The 20,999-nt window shown below is 41.7% G+C and overlaps 1 protein-coding gene across 2 annotated transcripts; it reads right to left on the bottom strand.

Moving 5' to 3' along the window:
* Positions 1-5,489: 5,489 nt before the first annotated feature.
* grap2a (GRB2 related adaptor protein 2a) lies at positions 5,490-19,612 on the bottom strand. 2 transcript variants are annotated; one of them, XM_067415105.1, is made up of 9 exons: positions 19,469-19,612; positions 15,305-15,371; positions 14,844-14,960; positions 14,032-14,123; positions 13,772-13,891; positions 10,493-10,676; positions 10,066-10,170; positions 6,482-6,580; positions 5,490-6,249 (listed from the first exon to the last, which is right to left on the bottom strand). In XM_067415105.1, exons 3-9 carry the CDS (start codon positions 14,919-14,921, stop codon positions 6,073-6,075), a joined length of 855 nt encoding a protein of 284 aa, XP_067271206.1. In that variant the 5' UTR covers positions 14,922-14,960; positions 15,305-15,371; positions 19,469-19,612; the 3' UTR covers positions 5,490-6,072. The 2 variants fall into 2 exon arrangements, with proteins under 2 accessions (XP_067271206.1, XP_067271198.1); XM_067415097.1 differs by having other exon boundaries at positions 14,844-14,957.
* Between the last annotated feature and the right edge of the window lie 1,387 nt (positions 19,613-20,999).

The raw sequence follows: 20,999 nt of genomic DNA, 5'->3' as shown, positions 1-20,999 counted from the left end.
ATAGGTGTCAGATTTTATCTCCTTCAGCGATACCTTCGCTGGTCTCCGGAAGAAGCACCGCCGTTGAAAAGGCACCAGCGGAACCTGCAGCTGAGGACGACGGACTCCCTCTCCGCCTTCTCTGCCGTTCCAGCTACGCCATCCGGCGTTATATATCCTTTAAACTGTGTCTATGTTGAGTGTTATGTGTTTGTGTTGCCGCTGCAACGCCACTTCTAGAGCTTACAGGCTTGTTCTACTCGTCGACTCTCTCGTTCCGCCGCGTCGTTAAGCGCCGCGGAAAGACGGAGCTCTTCTCACTCTCCCTCTGCTCTCGTCCCGTCGCGCTGAATAGCGCCGCGGAAAGAGAGAATGTTAGAGGACATGAGCACACTCAAGCCGAAGCTCTCTTCACTCTGCCGCCGCCGCGGCTCTTCTTCCGCCGCTGCCACAGAGTTGTTCCCACTCTTCTCTCATTCCGTCGCGCTACAGCCGCGGACAGAGAATACTCGAGGCGAATACTCGATACTCGAGGCGAACTCGAGCCGAAGCTCTCGTCACTATACCGTCGCGCTGAGGAGGCGCCGCGGACAGACGGAGTTTTTCCTCGGACAGAGTTTTACCTCACGCTTCCAATTCTCTCGTCCTGTCGCTCTATCGCCGCGGACAGAGAATACTAGAGTGAATAAACAAACTCGAGCCGAAGCTCTCGCCGTGCTAGAAGCGCCGCGGACAGAGTTTTACCTCACGCTTCCAATTCTCTCGTCCTGTCGCTCTATCGCCGCGGACAGAGAATACTAGAGTGAATAAACAAACTCGAGCCGAAGCTCTCGCCGTGCTAGAAGCGCCGCGGACAGAGTTTTACCTCACGCTTCCAATTCTCTCGTCCTGTCGCTCTATCGCCGCGGACAGAGAATACTAGAGTGAATAAACAAACTCGAGCCGAAGCTCTCGCCGTGCTAGAAGCGCCGCGGACAGAGTTTTACCTCACGCTTCCAATTCTCTCGTCCTGTCGCTCTATCGCCGCGGACAGAGAATACTAGAGTGAATAAACAAACTCGAGCCGAAGCTCTCGCCGTGCTAGAAGCGCCGCGGACAGAGTTATACCTCACGCTTCCAATTCTCTCGTCCTGTCGCTCTATCGCCGCGGACAGAGAATAATAGAGTGAATAAACAAACTCGAGCCGAAGCTCTCGCCGTGCTAAAGCGCCGCGGACAGAGTTTTACCTCACGCTTCCAATTCTCTCGTCCTGTCGCTCTATCGCCGCGGACAGAGAATACTAGAGTGAATAAACAAACTCGAGCCGAAGCTCTCGCCGTGCTAGAAGCGCCGCGGACAGAGTTTTACCTCACGCTTCCAATTCTCTCGTCCTGTCGCTCTATCGCCGCGGACAGAGAATAATAGAGTGAATAAACAAACTCGAGCCGAAGCTCTCGCCGTGCTAAAGCGCCGCGGACAGAGTTTTACCTCACGCTTCCAATTCTCTCGTCCTGTCGCTCTATCGCCGCGGACAGAGAATACTAGAGTGAATAAACAAACTCGAGCCGAAGCTCTCGCCGTGCTAGAAGCGCCGCGGACAGAGTTATACCTCACGCTTCCAATTCTCTCGTCCTGTCGCTCTATCGCCGCGGACAGAGAATACTAGAGTGAATAAACAAACTCGAGCCGAAGCTCTCGCCGTGCTAGAAGCGCCGCGGACAGAGTTTTACCTCACGCTTCCAATTCTCTCGTCCTGTCGCTCTATCGCCGCGGACAGAGAATACTAGAGTGAATAAACTAACTCGAGCCGAAGCTCTCGCCGTGCTCATTCTACCGCCGCCGTGCTGAAGCGCTGCGGACAGAGAATACTAGAGTAAGTTAGACGAGCGAGCTCGGGCTGTTGGGTATGTCAAGAACAATGTCGCTGCAGCGCGCGCTTACTGCCAAGGAAGTTGTAATGGCTGCCTTGTCATGATAGCGCGCGCCCCTTCCACAGCGCGTTGCTGACTAGAGCGCGGCTTACGTCATAGCACGCGCTCACTGTCAGAGCATAAGGGCGTCGGAAAATGGCTGCCAAGCTAAGCCCTTTTTTCACTCTATCACTTCCAGTCCCCTTTATTCAGGCGGCTGGAAAGGTTTTTACACTGTAGACAAAGTGTCCACTACACAGTGTGCACCCCTACATAAGCACTGTTAATTCAGCCTCACAAAATCACAAATAAATCCCGCCGCGGCCGGATTACACCATATAAAGTCAACTAGCCTTATTGTGGTCAAACACGCTTGTCTGCATGCGCGCTTTCAGTCTAGACTAGAGCATAACGGCATTGTGGAATGGCTCACATACCACCCGCACTTCCTTACATTCTCCCAGTTCCCTTAAGTTAAGTGACTGGAGATGAAATATTGCAGTCAACTAGCCTGTGTTAAACACGCTCGTCTGCACACTAATGCTGTGTGCGTTTACCCCTGTGGATTTGCTCACTGGTTTGCACCGTGGGTATTCTACGTAGGTTGTGCGCCACTGCACATTGTTTACACTACACACAAAAGAGCTTTCTATGTAGGAAATGTGCCCACTTTACAGTCTGCACTCCTGCACCCAAGCACTTTTCACAAAGTTCACTCTCGCACACACAATATAAATGTGAGGCGTGCGCCCACTGCAAAGCCTGCACCGCCAAAACTAACACTATCCCCACAGTGTTAAAAGCAGTGTTACAGCACAAGCAACCCGGCTAACAGGCCCCTATTACTAAGCGGCCAGCCCCCGAATCTAATTCAACCCCTGGCTTTACGAGCCCAGGCCTGGCAGGCCATTCCTGGTATATAATATTGGGTGTTGAACATATAAAACGAGGTTCTCGCTACAGTTTTGCTCGCAGACCCCGCGATTCAAGCCGTGGTCGAGCCCTCTGTAAGAAGCAGTGTCAGTCACGTGCTTCTCGCTGAGGCATTGAGACTGTTAAAGGAGAGAGCGGCGAAAACAGTACACCCGACGCTAGCGAGTCAGGTTTTTACTGTCGCTAATTCCTCATGCCGAAAATGGGTGGCGGTCTCAGGCCCATTTTCCAGGCATCTGAACAAAGCACTTATGACACGCTCGTTTCAAGGTGCTGACGGTGAAACAAATCCTCGCGCACATTCGCCCCGGGGATTGGGTTTTCTCAATAGATCTGAAAAACGCATACTTCACGTTACGATAACCCCCCACCCCCACTACAGGCCATTCTTGAGATTCGCCTTCGAGGGGCAGGCTTATCAGTACAGTCATTGTCATAGACTCAAGACTTACGGCATAAGAACCGTGCATGGCTAAGCATCTCCTTTTATGGGCAGAGCACAATCTGAGCTCCCTAAGGGCGGCTTACGTGCCAGGTATTCTGAATCAGGGTCTGGACATGTTATCCAGAGGACCCATGTCCCCAGGGGGATGGTCCCTTTACCCGCAAACAATTCAGCTCGCACAGCACACGCTGCCCAATATTTTTTTCTGCAAACGCAGGGATGCCCTGGCCCATGTTGGCCCAGACTCCCTCTATATGTTCCCTCCGATCGCGATCCAGCTGCAGCCTGTGCTTTTTAATAGCCCCACTTTGGAAGAACTGTACATGGTTCTCCATACTGTTTCAGCTGTCAGACACAGCCCCATGCCTATTCTGCCAATGAAAGGGAAGGTCTGGCATCCCAATCCCGAGCTGTGGGCCCTCCACGTATGGCCCATCAACGGTATCCGGGAACCTCTCTGACAAGTTATGAACACTATTTCGGAAGCTAGAGCCCCTGCTATCTGGCAGCTCTGCTTTGAAGTGGTCAGTGGTTTTCTAACCAATGTGCTACGCGAAACATCGACGCACACTCATGCGAACTGGCGGAACCGCTCGCTTTCTCCAAGAGCTAATGGATGCGGGTCGTCCCCCCTCCATACTCGGGGTGTGTGTCTCCGCCATAGCAGCTAGCCACGCTCCGATCGCGGCACATTCACTAGGGAAAAGTGATCTTATTGTGTGTTTTCTTAAAGGGGCCAGGAGATTCAGCCCGCCTTGCCCCTACCTCGGTCCCTATTTGGGACCTCGCCATGGTTTTGGAGGCCGTGAAGGGTTCCCCCTCCTAACCACTTCAGAACACGAGCTTGAAGCACATATCACTCAAAACCGTTTTTCTGCTGGCTGTGGCCTCGGTTAACCGAGTGGGTGGCTTACCTGCACTCTCCGTGAGCCCTTCCTGTCTTGAGTTTGGGTCCAGCAACTTCAAGGTTGTGCTCAAACCGAGGCATGGTTTTATGCTGAAAGTGCTATCAACCCCTTCAGTATGCAGGTCTTTGCACTGCTTAACCCGCGTCTCAGAGAGAATAAGACGCAAACCTATTCTGCCCAGTCAGAGCATTGAGATTGTATCTAGAGCGCTCCGCCCCCTTCAGGCAGTCGGATCAGCTCTTCATTGCTTCGGTGGCCGCACTAAAGTTTGTGCTGTCATGAAACAGTCTCTCACACTGGATAGTGGATGCAGTCCCACTAGCATATAGGTCCAGGACCTAACCTGTCCTACAGGCATTTAAGCCCACTCCTCTAGAGGCATGGCCTCATCTTGGGCTTGGTCGTGTGACATTTCTTTGGAAGATATCTGTGCGGCGGCAGGCTGGGCCTCTCCGTCCACTTTTATCAGATTCTACAAGTTGGAGGTTCCAGCTCTACAAGCAGGGCTTCTCTCCATCTAGGCTCTATCTTGACCCTGGCAAACAGATTGCCTTACATTTTGGCCTGTACACATTAGTCCTTAAGCACTATTCATTCATCATAAGATCCGACTATGTCCGATCAGCTGTTCAAACGAACCGACTCTTCCGGTTCTTCATTCCCCTTATAAGCCGCCTCTGTCGGTGTCTCGGGGGTTTATAACATGTGCTTTGGGTATACTGGGTCAGTCAGCACACACGGCGCTTTACATTGTGTTCCCATACGTAATACGAGGAACCTCTCTCGAAAGGGAACGTACTCGGTTACTTTCGTAACCTCGGTTCCCTGAGAGAGAGGAACGAGTATTACGTTCCGTGCCGTGTTTATGCTTCTCAGGTATCGCTTCAGTCGATCTTAAAACCTGACACCTATGGCGAATTAGGGTCTTATATAGCCTCCTGTATGCAAATATAAGCACCTTTTTCGGCGGGCTTCTGGAACGCCCCCCATTGGTTCGTTCCTCTCAGCCGCCTCACCATAGGTTCCTGCAGTTGCCGCAGCCCGGCCAATCAGAGCGCTCCTCGCGCTGGGCTATGGCCGTGCAGCTCACTGCGCTTTACATAGATACCTTTATTAAAAGTTTTGCTTCACATTCTCGAGAAAAGGAGTTTTTCCCATACGTAATACTCGTTCCTCTCTCTCAGGGAACCGAGGTTACGAAAGTAACCGAGTACGTTATTTACCTGTATAACTTTACTTATTGACACCATGCACGAAAAGAGAAAGAAAGACATACAGGTTTGGTCATAATGGTGATAGAATGATCCTTTTAAAAAAAATAACACTTGACTATCTGAAAGCAGAAAGGTAAAATTTATTAAAATCCTTTATTCTATATTTTCCATCCTGCATAGTAAAACAATGATACCTATTCTGCATGTGCCATATACCCATTTTGACAAGCAACATTAGGATTTTTAGTACAAAAATTGGTACAGTAACATGAAAGCTTTGCTTGGTACTGTAACACCTTCTCTTGTGTTAGTGTGTCCTACTGAAAATCTTAAAATATAAACATTAACTGGACCTGAAGGCAATAAAACTGTCATTGAATGGGCTACAGTATGTACTGTATGATTCAGTAATTCATACAAGGGAGAACGTCTAGTCATTAGGATAATCTGACAATTTCTTCGTACCTTATTTGCAACATAAAAAATAAAAAAATACATATGGTTTTGTATTTAAAAAAAAAAAGAGAAGCAACAAAGACCTTCATGAGTAATGTCTTTCTCACTTCTCTTCAAATGTTTTGCAATCAGCTTTATAAAAGTAATTTGAAAATAATCAACCAGTCTGTGCATTATAGGCAGGCACTTGGTGAAAGTACAATGTATTTAGTATGGTGATTCCACACCTCCAGGAAGTCTGAAGACATCAGATCTGATCTGTGTAATTGGTAGGGAAAAGACCAGTTCTGCCACGCAATCGACCTTTCCACCATGACGGATCAGAACGGTCCAGTACTTCAATGATGTCACCAGCATTGAAGCCCAACTCGTCATCTTCCTCTGCAGTGAAGTCATATATTGCTCTCACCTGTATGGTTGACCTCTGACACACACACACACACACACACACACACATACACACACACACACACACACACACACACACACACACACACACACACACACACACACACACACACACACACACACACACACACACACACACACACGCACACACACACACACACAATACAAATTACACCCTTGAAAAAAAAAAGTTAACACAAAAATGTTTTTTAATCCTTGACAGTAGGTGATAATTCCTGGCATCATACCGGGGCAGGCAAAGTGTCAGAGGTTCGTCGAGGGGTTGGACTGTTCCTCCCTTGGTGACCCACAGTGTTAGCTTTCTCCTCAACACTTCCTCTCTTACTCTGTGAAAAGAGCACAGTTTTATTATTAGCCAGTTTCTCTTTCTTGCTAAACAAATATGGATTTTTTTACAATTTACATACATTGCATTAGGAAAGTATTCCACATTTTCCACATGAAATTAATTATTTTCCTCAAAATTCTACAAACAATACCCCATAATGACAACATGAAAGAAGTTTGTTTGAAATCTTAGCAAACTTATTAAAAATAAAAAATAAAAATAAAAAAGTAATTTGCCATCCAATAACATTTCTGCAGCAGTAAGAGCACAGTGGCCCCCATCATCCAGAAGTTTGGACCAGGACTCTTCCTAGAGCTGGCCGCCTGGCCGAACTGAGCGATCGAGTAAGAAGGGCCTTAGTCAGGGAGGTGACAAAGAACCCGATGGTCACTCTGACAGAGATCCAGTGTTTCTCTGTCAAGAGAGAAGAACTTTCCAAAAGAACAACCATCTCTGCAGCACTTCACCAATGAGGCCTGTATGCTAGAGTGGCCAATCAGCACATCACAGCCCACCTGGAGTTTGCCAAAAGACACCTAAATGCCTAAATGGTAAGTACATGTCTGGAGGAAACCAGGCCCGGCTCATCACCTGGATAATACCCTCCCTACAGTGAAGCATGGTGGTGGCAGCATCATGCTGTGGGAATGTTTTTTCAGCAACAGAAACTGAGAGACTAGCCAGGATCAAGGGAAAGATAAATGCAGAAATGTACAGAGACTTCCTTGATGAAAACGTGCTCCAGAGCGCTCTGGACAATCAGACTGTGGCAACAGTTAATCTTCTAACAGGTCAACGACCCTAAGCACACAGCCAAGATAACAAAGGCGTGGCTTCAGGACAACTCTGAGAGTGTCACTGAGTGGCCCAGCCAAAGCCCAGACTTGAACCTGATTTAACATCTCTGGAGAGTTCTGAAAATTTTCACTGACGCTCCCCATCCATCCTGATGGAGCTTGAGAGGTCCTACAAAGACCTGCAAAGAAAAAAATGGAAGAAACTGCCCAAAATAAGGTGTGCCAAGCTTGTAGCATCATACTCAAAAAGACTTGAGGCTGTAACTAGTGCCAAAGGTACTTCAACAAAGTACTGAGCAAAGGCCAGGGCTGGACTGGTAATCTGGCACAGGGCATTTTTGTAGGTGGGCCGAAACATTGTTATTTTTTTATTTTATTTTTTGCCATTGACTGTCCCACCATGCAGCGACAGCGGCCCATTGGTTTGTCTTCTGAATTGACAGGCCAAAGCGCGAAAGGTATCCCATCCATATTAGGTGCTTTTTTAATTAAAAAATAAATAAATATAAAATTCTATTATACATATATACAGGTCCTTCTCAAAAATTAGCATATTGTGATAAAGTTCATTATTTTCCATAATGTAATGATAAAAATTTAACTTTCATATATTTTAGATTCATTGTACACCAACTGAAATATTTCTGGTCTTTTATTGTTTTTATACTGATGATTTTAGCATACAGCTCATGAAAACCCAAAATTCCTGTCTCAAAAGATTAGCATATCATGAAAAGGTTCTCTAAACGAGCTATTAACCTAATCATCTGAATCAACTAATTAACTCTAAACACCTGCAAAAGATTCCTGAGGCTTTTAAAAACTCCCAGCCTGGTTCATTACTCATAACCGCAATCATGGGTAAGGCTGCCGACCTGACTGCTGTCCAGAAGGCCATCATTGACACCCTCAAGCGAGAGGGTAAGACACAGAAAGAAATTTCTGAACGAATAGGCTGTTCCCAGAGTGCTGTATCAAGGCACCTCAGTGGGAAGTCTGTGGGAAGGAAAAAATGTGGCAAAGAACGCTGCACAACGAGAAGCGGTGACCGGACCCTGAGGAAGATTGTGGAGAAGGACCGATTCAGACCTTTGGGGACCTGCGGAAGCAGTGGACTGAGTCTGGAGTAGAAACATCCAGAGCCACCGTGCACAGGCGTGTGCAGGAAATGGGCTACAGGTGCCGCATTCCCCAGGTCAAGCCACTTTTGGGTTACAGAGAAGCAGCACTGGACTGTTGCTCAGTGGTCCAAAGTACTTTTTTCAGATGAAAGCAAATTGGTCCACTGTGTTTTATAAAGGGCAGGGTGAATGCAGCTAGCTATCAGGAGATTTTGGAGCACTTCATGCTTCCATCTGCTGAAAAGCTTTATGGAGATGAAGATTTGTTTTTTCAGCACGACCTGGCACCTGCTCACAGTGCCAAAACCACTGGTAAATGGTTTACTGACCATGGTATTACTGTGCTCAATTGGCCTGCCAACTCTCCTGACCTGAACCCCATTGAGAATCTGTGGGATATTGTGAAGAGAAAGCTGAGAGAAGCAAGACCCAAAACTCTGGATGAGCTTAAGGCCGCTATCGACGCATCCTGGGCCTCCAGAACACCTCAGCAGTGCCACAGGCTGATCGCCTCCATGCCACGCCGCATTGAAGCAGTAATTTCTGCAAAAGGATTCACGACCAAGTATTGAGTGCATAACTGAACATAATTATTTGAAGGTTGACCTTTTTTGTATTAAAAACACTTTTCTTTTATTGGTCGGATGAAATATGCAATTTTTTTTGAGATTGTACACCTCCAATTTTTTGAGAATTTTGGGTTTTCATGAGCTGTATGCAAAAATCATCAGTATTAAAACAATAAAAGACCTGAAATATTTCAGTTGGTGTACAATGAATCTAAAATATATGAAAGTTTAATTTTTATCATTACATTATGGAAAATAATGAACTTTATCACAATATGCTAATTTTTGGAGAAGGACCTGTATATATATATTATGGCTGTCAAAGTTAACGCGTTAATAACGTGTTAACGCAAATTCATTTTAACGGCACTAAATGTATTAACGCGCGTTAGTGCAGCGCGCATTTTCTGTTTGATCCGTAGTTGGATAAATCGGGATAAGCCATAGACGTAAAGGATGCAGCTGCAAACATTATTATGGAAAGAAAATGGTTATCATTAATATTCTAAACCAAAGTGCAGTTATTGCCTATAAGCTACCATATTTTCTGTTTAACCATAGAGACCAGGTCGGAAGAAAAGTCTGTTTACATTGAGCACATTCTCTGCAGTCCGAGCGCGATGAGTGAATACACTGAAGCTCACTCTCGCTCATGTCTGAGGTAAATCATTGACACATCACCACTTACAGTACATGTGTTATATTGAACTAAATGCATTACAATCGGCTAAAGCGAATGCACAGGTTACTTTCCTGAACAAGAACACTCTCACACTGTTCTGTGATATATATATATATATATATATATATATATATATATATATATATATATATATATATATATATATATATATATATATATATATATATAGGCGAATATCCACACAGCGCTGACGAACCTACTACATTTCTGGGTGACCTGTACACACACATACACACCCACACCCACACCCACACCCACACACACACAAACACACACACAAGACATGCTTGTACCTTCTGGTTGTGAGTTTGATCTGTTGTGCTGCGGTGTTGTGATGAGGTTTGTGGACCGCCATAACCACCACCTGGGGGAGGCCGAACTTCTGGTTGACTCTTTAACTGAAAATGAGGACCATTTATTGGTCATTATTTATCTTCTGTACAGTCTGTAGACTCTCACAGATACATTCACGTTTATATGACATGTTTGACAGAATCTGCATATATAGAGAACTAAAAATATCTAAAATAAGAAATTAATATCTCTTGAAATGCTAGCGTGAAATCAGCCGATGGCTTAGTTCAAAGAAGGTAAAAGGAGATCATGATTGAGTTTGACCTCATGGAGTTCGGTTATGAGATTGAGCATAAACAGTGACCTAGAAGATTAACAGCAAACCTAACAGCAACATTTACTGATTGAAATCTAGAGTTTATTTACAGGCGGAGGTGCTCTTAGATCATCTCCAGTTCCATCCCTAAGGAAGATCTCCCTCTGTTTGGATATGGAGGTGGTCTTGTAATACTCCACAAGCTTGTTTAGAGAGGTAAACCTCTCCGTCCACAGGTAGTACTGGCCCGATTTATCCTTCATAACCTTAAAATGCTGTACATCATACTCGTGTCTGTGAGAAGGGGGAAAAAACAAAGCGAGATTAGTAAGTGAATGTGAGAAAAAATAACCATAAATGTTCACTTATTTCTATACTCCTTTGAGTATTAGTCTTGTCATATGACAGACTGATACTGTAAAAATGTATAAAAATAAATATATATAGTCATTCAGCAGAAGTTTTTATCCAAAGCAACTTGTTAAAGGGACAGTCCCCCTAATAATAATCTGTAATTTCAATTACCAGCTCTAAGAATCTATTAATGTCCAGTTTTTTTTAATCAACTATGGTTAGCAAAAGCTGCACAACCTACTTTCTGCACTAGAGGGAACCCTTGTTCATTCTCTCTCTCTCAGTCTTTCACAGTGCATTCAGTTAGGACCTACTGTATAGGTGATTTATGAGAGGATGGTTGAAACAAATGGACTGTCTGACCGCTGTAATAAGATGGATGTTATTGATGCATTGTTGATGGGAGTGTTTCCATAGGCCAGATTTAGTGTGTGCGGGCCAAAATGGCTCTGGTGTGTGAGCCTGTAGTCAATAAGGATCTTTCAGCCTTATAACTTGGGGGACAGAAGACTGACATTACAATGATTACAAATTCACAGCACTTTAATAAGGTTGACCTTCATGGGCCAGCTGAAATATTGGATTGGATTGTTTTGGATTGGAAAACTGTATTAATCCCATTAGGGAAACTGATTTGCCACCAACTTCGACAATACAGCCATCAAACTCAACACACAGTCAACACAGATAAATTAAGAAACTATTAATACCCGATTAAGAGCCAGTATAACATGATACAATATAACAATTCAAAAGTACAAAAAAAAAAACAATCTATACACATACAGTGAGGAAAATAAGTTGAGAGGTGGGCTGTAAAATGAGCTGTAAAAATCAAACTCTGGTCAGGCCAATCACATCGTGTATAGAGTCGGTTGGCGGGGCTTAACATAATGACGGCCGAGTTGCGCTTACGTGCTTCACAGAAGCTGGTGAACGGCGGTCTTTCGAATCAGCTTTGACCGCGACTCTGGAAGACTTGGAGTTAAGCTTTTCTCTGAGAAAAGAACAAATAACGGCACTGAAGTAATTCTTAAAAAAGGAAGGTGTGTTCAGAGTTTTGCTGACCGGATACGGCGAAAGTTTAATCTATCAGCTCCTCCTCACCTTCATTGCTCTGGTTGGTTGTAGCTCTATCCAGTTGTGTGCAGAGAGAGTTTGAAAGACAACCATTTATCCCGCCTCTAGGATTGAGCCCTGTCAATGGTGAGTTTCAAGACCAAACATCTTGATGTGGGTCTGGCTTGTCAGGCTATTGGTTTGCAATTACAGAGGTCAAACGTTTCCTGTAGTTTTTCACCAGGTTTGCAGGAGGGATTCTGGCCCAATCCTCCACAGAGATCTTCTCTAGATGAGTCAGGTTTCTGGCCTGTCGCTGAGAAACACAGAGTTTGAGCTCCCTCCAAAGATTCTCTATTGGGTTTAGGTCTGGAGACTGCCTAGGCCACGCCAACCTTGATATGCTTCTTACAGAGCCACTACTTGGTTATCCTGGCTGTGTGCTTCGGGTCATTGTCATGTTGGAAGACCCAGCCTCGACCAATCTTCAATGCTCTAACTGAGGGAAGGAGGTTGTTCCCCAAAATCTTGCAAACCATGGCCCCGGTCATCCTCTCCTTAAAGGACAACTCCGGCAAATTTTTAAGTTTATCTTGATCGTTATATCTTTGTAAGTACAGTCTGTAGAAAAAAAAAAAACGAACCGGATTGGTGCTTGCAACACGGAGTTATTACAATTAATGCTCAGAGCCCCCCTCAGCTAAAACGGCAGCTTTGGTTACTTTAGTCATGTTGGACAGACATTTTAATTGCATTTTGTGTCTATAAAGAGGCACAAAGACACCCTTTACGTTATGCCCCCAAAGCTGCCGTTTTAGCTGAGGGGGGGCTCTGGGCATTAACTGTAATAGCTCCGTGTTGCAAGCACCAATCCGTTTTTTTTTCTTTTTTTTCTATAGACTGTACTCACAAAGATATAACGATCAAGATAAACGTAAAAAGGGATGCTTACAGCTTCACAGTAGGGATGGTGTTCTTGGGATGGTACTCATCATTTTTCTTCCTCCAAACACGTTTAGTGGAATTATGACCAAAAAGTTCTATTTTGGTCTCATCTGACCACATTAATTTCTCCCATGACTCCTCTGGATCATCCAAATGGTCATTGGCAAACTTAAGACGGGCCTGGACATGTGCTGGTTTAAGCAGGGGAACCTTCCATGCCATGCATGATTTCAAACCACGATGACCTTAGTGTAGTGACCGGTGGTCCCAGCTCTTTTCAGGTCATTGACCAGGTCCTCCTCTGTAGTTCTGGGCTGATTTCTTTGGATCACTGAGACCCCACGAGGTGAGATCTTGCATCGACCCCCAGTCCGAGGGAGATTGACAGTCATGTTTAGCTTCTTCTATTTTCTAATGATTGCTCCAACAGTGGACCTTTTTTCAACAAGCTGCTTGGCAATTTCCCTTTAGCCCTTTCCAGCCTTGTGGAGGTGTACAATTTTGTCTCTAGTGTCTTTGGACAGCTCTTTGGTCTTGGCAATGTTAGTAGTTGGATTCTTACTGATTGTATGGGGTGGACAGATGTCTTTATGCAGCTAACAACCTCAAACAGGTGCATCTAATTTAGGATAATAAATGGAGTGGGGGTGGACATTTTAAAGACATACAAATAAATAGTAAAAAAAAATCATATATTGTGATTTCTGTATTTTTTTATTTAGATTATGTCCCTCACAGTGGACATGCACCTACGGTGACAATTTCAGACCCCTCCATGATTTCCAAGTGGGAGAACTTGCAAAAAAGCAGGGTGTTCAAATACTATATATATTTTCCTCACTGTATACATACACACAGTAATGGTGTTCATTCTCAAATATTATTTATAGGACAACAGGACTGTGACTTTATTATTTTTTCCATCTCATTCTTTTTATGTAATTTTATGGTGATTGCAGTGAACAAATATGTAAAAAAAATGTCCTGATGCAAAAATTTAAATATTAATCCATTAAATCCAGTTTTGTTACCTGACTGAGATGGAGAAGTCTCCAGGGGAACTCTGGCTGCCACGGATCAGGAAAGCACCCACCTCTCGGGATTTTAGCATCTCCTCAGCCGAGCTACGACTGGCGTTTTCTTTGAACCAGCTGGAGAGGGAATTCAAATACACTTGTGTGCTTATTAGGGTCTTTCACTTTCTTTCTGTCTCTCTCTCTTTCTCTCTATTAACTACTACATGCTCACAGGTTATTTGCATGTGGTTGCAAAGATTATCAGATGAGCTCACCTTGGCGTTTGCCTGTCAACGTAGTTTTTTGGTACGAAGCCCTCGTGACCGTGTATCTCTGCCTTGAACCAGTCATCTTGAGATCCCAGGATCTATTTGGAGTAATATTTGTCAAAATGAATGGGAGCCAATTTACTTCACATACGAAAAAAAATCATGCTTTGGTAAATCGTAGTTATGCGATAAAATGTACAAGTATTAGATAAAATTACATCATAATTATGAGATTTAAAAATTAAAATTTCTTAGTCATAAATATGACAAAAAGTCTAAACTATCAACTTCATCAACTTTTGATGAGTCTAAACTATAATAATAATTCAGTTATGACATTAAAAGCTACAAATGAGACTTAAATGTCATAATTGTGACTTTTTGTGTATGATTTTACTCAAAGCAGTTTTGTTTTATTATTTATTAAATATTATAATATTTTATGTAATGCATAATTGTATTTATTTAAAAAAAGAAAAGTGGACAGACATCACATGACTCGCATTAACTTTGCCCAAAGCATTGGCACTAGCTATAGAGCAGGGGTGTCCAATCCTGCTCCTGGAGGCCCACTGTCCTGCAGGGTTTAGCTCCAACCACAATAAAACACACCAGAACCAGCTAATCAAGGTCTTAATAGGCATACTAGAAACTTCCAGCAGGTGTGTTGAGAAACTCTGTGGGACAGCACCCTCCAGGACCGACTTTGGACACCCTTGCTATAGAGTAACTGTTGTAGTCAAGCATGGTAGAGTGCCACAGAACTCTGAAACCAAAGTAAGAGCGTTTAGTATGTGTTTGTGTCCTCTATCTTTCACCTTCAGAATGTCTCCTTTCCGGAAGCTGAGCTCGTCTTCTGCTGTGCCATTGAAGTCATACTTTCCCCTGGCCTCCATGATACAAAACTGTGTTGAACGGAGAGGGTCTATAAGCTACTTTAAAAGAGATAGAATACAGGTTAGACAAACCAGGGTGATGAAAGAACCAGAAAATGAAGAGTAAATGTGCTAACCTCAGGCTTGTGAGAGACCAGAGAGGTCAAACACCTACAGATGTTTTGCTAAGCAAAAGCATGCAGTTGTGGTTAACTGGCTAATCACAAATGTATGCAATGCAAAAGTGGGTCTTTATTAAAGTGGGGCAAGTTGGTGAGAAAAAGGCTACTCATGCTTATTCTATTTTAAGATTTGACCAATCAGTCTTTAAATTTTGAATGGGGGAAAATATAAAAAAGCAAGTAATTTATTGCATTAACCCATAATTACTATAATACACTGACTTTGAGCTGAGGATGTTGAGAGCCACACTCCTGTTTAACTGGCTTCAGGAGGCCATCACAGCTCCACCTAAAGAACAGAAGAAGCAGGTATGAATCAACAAAGTAAAATTATTTTTGGCATATCACAAAACATACACATAGTCCATTTGCATGTGCACTACTGTATAATCCAGGTCACCTGAACTTGTAAAATAACTTTGGTTGTGGATAAAGTGGACACCCAACATTTATGTCATGATGTCTTTTTGGTGAACTAACTCTTTAAGTCTGTTTATTATAATAAAAAATCAGTTACACTTTATTTGAAGGTCTCTGTGTTACAGTGTAATAACATTTAAGTACTGCATAATAATAATTAGCTACATTGTACTTACAATAAACATTTCACTAAAATACGGTTAGGGTTGGGATTAGTATTTGGTTTAGAGTTGCTTGTAATTATGCAGTTATTACTTTAGTAAAAGTTATTTTAATAATTACTTAACTACATAAGGACACTGTAAAAAACGGTTACCCAAAACTTCCCCTTCATATTTGTAATGTGTCCATGGGAGTTTATTTAATATTTAATATTTAAGAAAATGTGTTTTCCAAGAACACTTGAGAAAATCAAGTTTATTGATCTTCTTTTAAACCAGATTGCTTAAGAAATTTAAAGGACTTCTATGTTTTCCTCTGAATAGAAAGAGAAAGAGTGAACAGAAAATAAAGGTAATCTGGTTATTAGGATTATTTGCATTGGGATCAGTGGAATAGAGAGCTTTGCAAACAGCTGAGGAGGAAATGCAGATTTCATCACAACAGTATGTATGTCCTTGCCCATCCTCCATCTATGGACAGTACATGAGAAAACACGTACATGAGAAGACAGAAAACACGTGAGTGGGAAAGAAAAGTGACTTTGTCTCCTGTAAGAGGAACTTTGCAGAAGTAAACACAAACTTTTAACCCTCTATCAACAGTTCATGCTGTTTTAGATTAAGAAAAAAATTTCACCTGTCTAAGATTTCTTATAATATGAAACAGAGGTTATATACTTACAAAACTGCTAATGATCACTTTTTCGGCTGTATGTTCTTTTACTATTAGAAGATTTTTCTAACTATATCTTCTTCTTTATAACTGTAATCGTTATAGTTATCTCGTCCTTGATCTAAATAGGCCAACGATATACAACTCATATACAATACACTGCTTTGATGGATGTTAAGATTACAAAAAGTTTTAAAAGTTACATTTTGAGGCCGGTCTGCCTCAGTGGTCTAACAGCGTATGTCATGTCAATGTCCACCATCAGCTCTGTTTTCTGTTCAGAAAAGCTTTTATGTGTTGATTGTTTGTATTATTCTATATTTTAACATTTTTTATTTTTCCCTTTTCCATTGTTGCTCTTTGAGATTCTTCGAAATGAAGTGTGTTATAAATAAAAATCTATATCTACACCCCCCCCCCCCCCCCCGACCTCTATGAACACATTTACCTTTCATCTCATGTTTCAAGGGGTCTTATCATACATTTTTTTGTTATTATTACTATTAGCCCTGAGGTGTTAGTCCAAGTTCATTGCACAACCACAACATTTTATTTTTCAGTTCCAATTTCCACTCTCTCTAAAATATAGTCTATTTCACTTCTGTGCTTTTAAAAAACACACCCATTTCACAAGCAAAATCAACAACCCAGTAGGTGTCCTTAATGTCTGAGGAACTCTGGTAATAATTACTTTACCTGACCTCTCCATGTAAAACTAATCCCATCCGAATAGGGATATAGAAGAGTAAATAAAGGCAGGCATGTGTTGATCAGTTTAACCCTGTGGTGTTACAATGCTGTAGAAGTCATTTTTGATAAATATTTTCATACAATGTACATCAGCCTTTTTTATTACAAAATGAATTACATTAAATTAAATCAAGGACAATTTGATTTCTGATAATATGTAACAGAGGTTATTACCTTACAAAACTGCTAATGATCACTTTTGCGGCTGTATGTTATTAGTTGGCAATGGCGTTTTATCCCTGCAATTGCACCAAAAATATTGAGGCTGATGTATTTTCTCTTCATAAAATACCGTGCATTCGTTCAAAGAAATTCATGTGCATCTAATCATGCCTCTTGCACTAGAATATCTATGATCTAAAAAGAAAAAGGAAACATTTTGTCCCACTAATAATGATAGCAAGCAACTAAATCTTGTCATGTTTTATACAGTAGTACGCTGTTTTTACTGTATTTGTTTGCAGTGTCCTACTCCGATATAGCTTTCGATGTCATCTATTTCAATTTGTCACCACCTGATTACACTGAGCCACAGTCTAAGACGTGGATATGGAGGCGTCTGTCCCTCCCTCCCTCCCTCTCCCCTCTGGCCTTGTGAAAAACCATTTTTCAGATAAGCAGCGATTAGATGTAAGAACTGATCTGTCAGTCATGTTAATGTGCTCTGTCGGTTCCACGGTGCTCAGTTATCTTTGCCTAGACTGAGCTCCTGCAGTAACGCAGACAGAGACAGAGGGGGGGGGGGGGGAATCAATGACGCATATTCAAAAAGAAACAATTTCACATTGAAATGGAGCGCAAAATGTGCCGTCCACAATAATTAGAAACCTAACTGCAAATGTTACAGAAACACTTTCTGTTCTTTGATCGAGGATACACAATTAGGAAGTTTGTGAGGAGGAGAGCTTTTCTTTTTGGTTTTGTGGATTCATCTTGGTTAATTTGGCTATGTACGAGAAATCAAAATATGTGACAGCAAATGAGATGCTTTGTTTGCATAAAGATATTTTAGGGTTAAAAAAAATTTAAACAAAGTTTATCAAAAATTCAAACCAAAAATTTTACATACTGGGTTCAAAAGTTCACACTGAAAATAAGGGATTCAAAGTCTAATTTATAACCCAGGGAAATCAAGAAAATGTTATAATGTAAAATAAGTCTGACAAATTCAAGATTCTACAGTATCCCTAGGTCTTAATTCAAATAAGTAGATTTGTGACACTGATCACTGACTATTTGGATCATATGGAGAACATGGTCATACGTTTATTCAGTTTGCTACTGTCATTAAAGCAAACCAAATACTAAGACTTTCTTTGAAATTGTGAAATACAGATTTTACTCAGCTGTGAAATTCATCTTTAGCTGATAACATCATTTGTAAAATAAAATGATTAAATATTTCTGAACTCTGTCAGTAGCCTACTGATGTTGAAGCTGTTTATCCGCCCTTTTCAGATCTGTACTCTCTTTCATATGGTATACTCAGGTCAAAAAGCCTCTGGACTATCAATATCGGGCTAAAACAATGTGAAAATATGAACAAGCGTAAATGCCAATGCAAACACTGTGTTTGGCGTTAATTTTATCCTACGTTTATCCCCAGATTATCCCCTTAATCTTGAAATACAAGCCTCTGAGTTTATGCAAACATCAGATCAATCCAGGCACTACGACAAAGAAAGAGAAAAACAAAAAAGCCATTTAAAGACTGAAGGCTGATTTGACTGCTGTGACAGGGAAGTTGTTTCATGAATAAACATTAGTTCAAGTCTCATTGCCTCGATAGATGATCTCTTTGTGTAACAGTGTGTGCAGAGGCTCAGTGCTTTTATAGTTTGCGAATATAGCTTATTCTTTGGGGGAGCACTGAAACTTACAACTGAACACAGCCAACTGTGTGTACAAGTAAAACAAAGCGAAACAATTTGCACTGTATTGCAATTTGAAAGTCTACTTTAATTGTTAGAGGGACATTGAAAACGTAAGAGGAAAAGGCGACCAAAAACATATTATAGCTTCTTAAAAATAGCAACACTATCCAGGTTATAGCTAAGAAAGATCTCTCAACCACTTTCATGAGGTTTACAAGTGATGTTGTAAGCCTATATCGTCTTGGTTCATCCTGGACAACATTAAAATGTAATGCTAATTGTACGGCTCATTTGCCTAGAAAAACAATTGTCACGCATTTAAGTCTCTAAATCAACAGATTTTTATGAGGCGACTGATATAACCGCAGAAGCGAACAGTTAACGAGCATCTCGGTATGTCACATCGCACGCAGCTGTGTCGCAAGTGTCAAACAACTTCACACATCTATTTCTGATTATGGCAACTTTCATTATCCCGTATAAAACAAGACAGGCCATATTACTTTACCTTTGTCTCGCTGTTTCACTGTCCGGCAACGAAGAAGCGTCTCACAATAAATCACCCTGTAGGCTACTCAGCTGCTACCTGCATGCGCGTACCCCGCGGGGCCGCGTCTCAAAGGACTGCAATGCTCAGTTACCACCCACAAGAACGAGCGGGACCTTTTTTTTTTTTTTTTTTTTTTGACTCCGCCCTTTAAATATTCAATGAAAGGGGTCGATTCAACGAACTGTTGCCTTGATTACAACTTCCTTTCGCGAATGTCTTTTTAGAGGAACATTTTGACAACCTTGTAGCCTGATGTAGCCTATTAACACAACAAAAACACCTTGAAAACCTTGTTTAAACATGTAGTAACTAGGCTACAAGATCCCCAAAGCTATTAGTTTGATAGGCCTAACATATTTTAAACATTTGTTTGATCTATGTTGGTTGGTAGATTAAAATGCTGTTTTTTCCTATGTCGTTTGTGTCTGGTAATAGGCTACGTGTTAAAAATAGCCCAGTTTATGCGCTCAAGTCTGCTTATCTGTATGGTAAGTTTGCAGAAAAGAAACACAACTTCTGCAGTTCTGCTAGAGTGGCAAAGCATGCGACAGGAAACCCAGCTTGAGAACCACTTGCTGGAAGTGTGTGGTTTCTCTCTCTTTCGCTCCCTAACACACCAAAGCTTGTATCTATTTGCAGTTTTATACAACACTCAGACAAAGTCATATATTTTACTTTTCGAGCACATACAATTTGATGAAGTCAGCTCTGGCTCAAGTTCATGGATTTTCAAGATTTGATATAGGCCTACAGCAGAGGTCCAGGTCAGAGCGCAATGTGTGTAATGTGAGTTGGTTCAACCTTTATGCACCTGCAGGAATAACGCCAACACCACAAGCCACATGACACAAAAAATGTCACCATGTTTTCTTACCGTTTGAACAAGTTTAGTGTTTAACTAAACTGTTTAGTGTAAAAGTGTAAATCACTAAAAGTTTAGTGTTTAACTAAACTGTAACAGAAATCGAGACAGAAGAATAAAATACAATTTTTAAAGTTTTTTTTTTTTTTGTTACACACAGTATGTAGTTAACTGCATACTGTAAAAAAAATCCTTTAGTTACCTAGTTGCATTAAAATTCTGAGTTCGTTGAAATTAAACATTTGAGTTAATACAATGAATATTTTTGAGAATCAACAACCTTTATTCAAATATTATTCAAATATTTTGTAAGTATATTGGGTAATTGTGTGTGTTTTATTTGTGATGATGCAGTGCAACATGCCAAATTGTGCTAATTTCATGATTTATCAAAAAAAAATTATGAGAAAAAATTATTTTGAGTTTCTTTTCATTCATTATGCCTTAAAATTTTGAGTTTATTGAAATAAAAAAAATAGTTGATACATTGAAGGAAGTTGGTTAACAATTTGAGTTGATACAATAATACAAATATTGATTCAAAAATTAAAAATTTGAGTTGATATACAATGAAGGAAGTTAACCAACTTCCTTCATTGTATCAACTCAAAAATTTTATTTCAATAA

This window comes from Pseudorasbora parva, chromosome 2, assembly GCF_024679245.1.
Source record: "Pseudorasbora parva isolate DD20220531a chromosome 2, ASM2467924v1, whole genome shotgun sequence".
In the NCBI taxonomy this organism is placed as follows: domain Eukaryota; kingdom Metazoa; phylum Chordata; class Actinopteri; order Cypriniformes; family Gobionidae; genus Pseudorasbora; species Pseudorasbora parva.
Note: the sequence above shows the minus strand (reverse complement) of the source record. Positions and strands in the feature narration are given on the sequence as shown.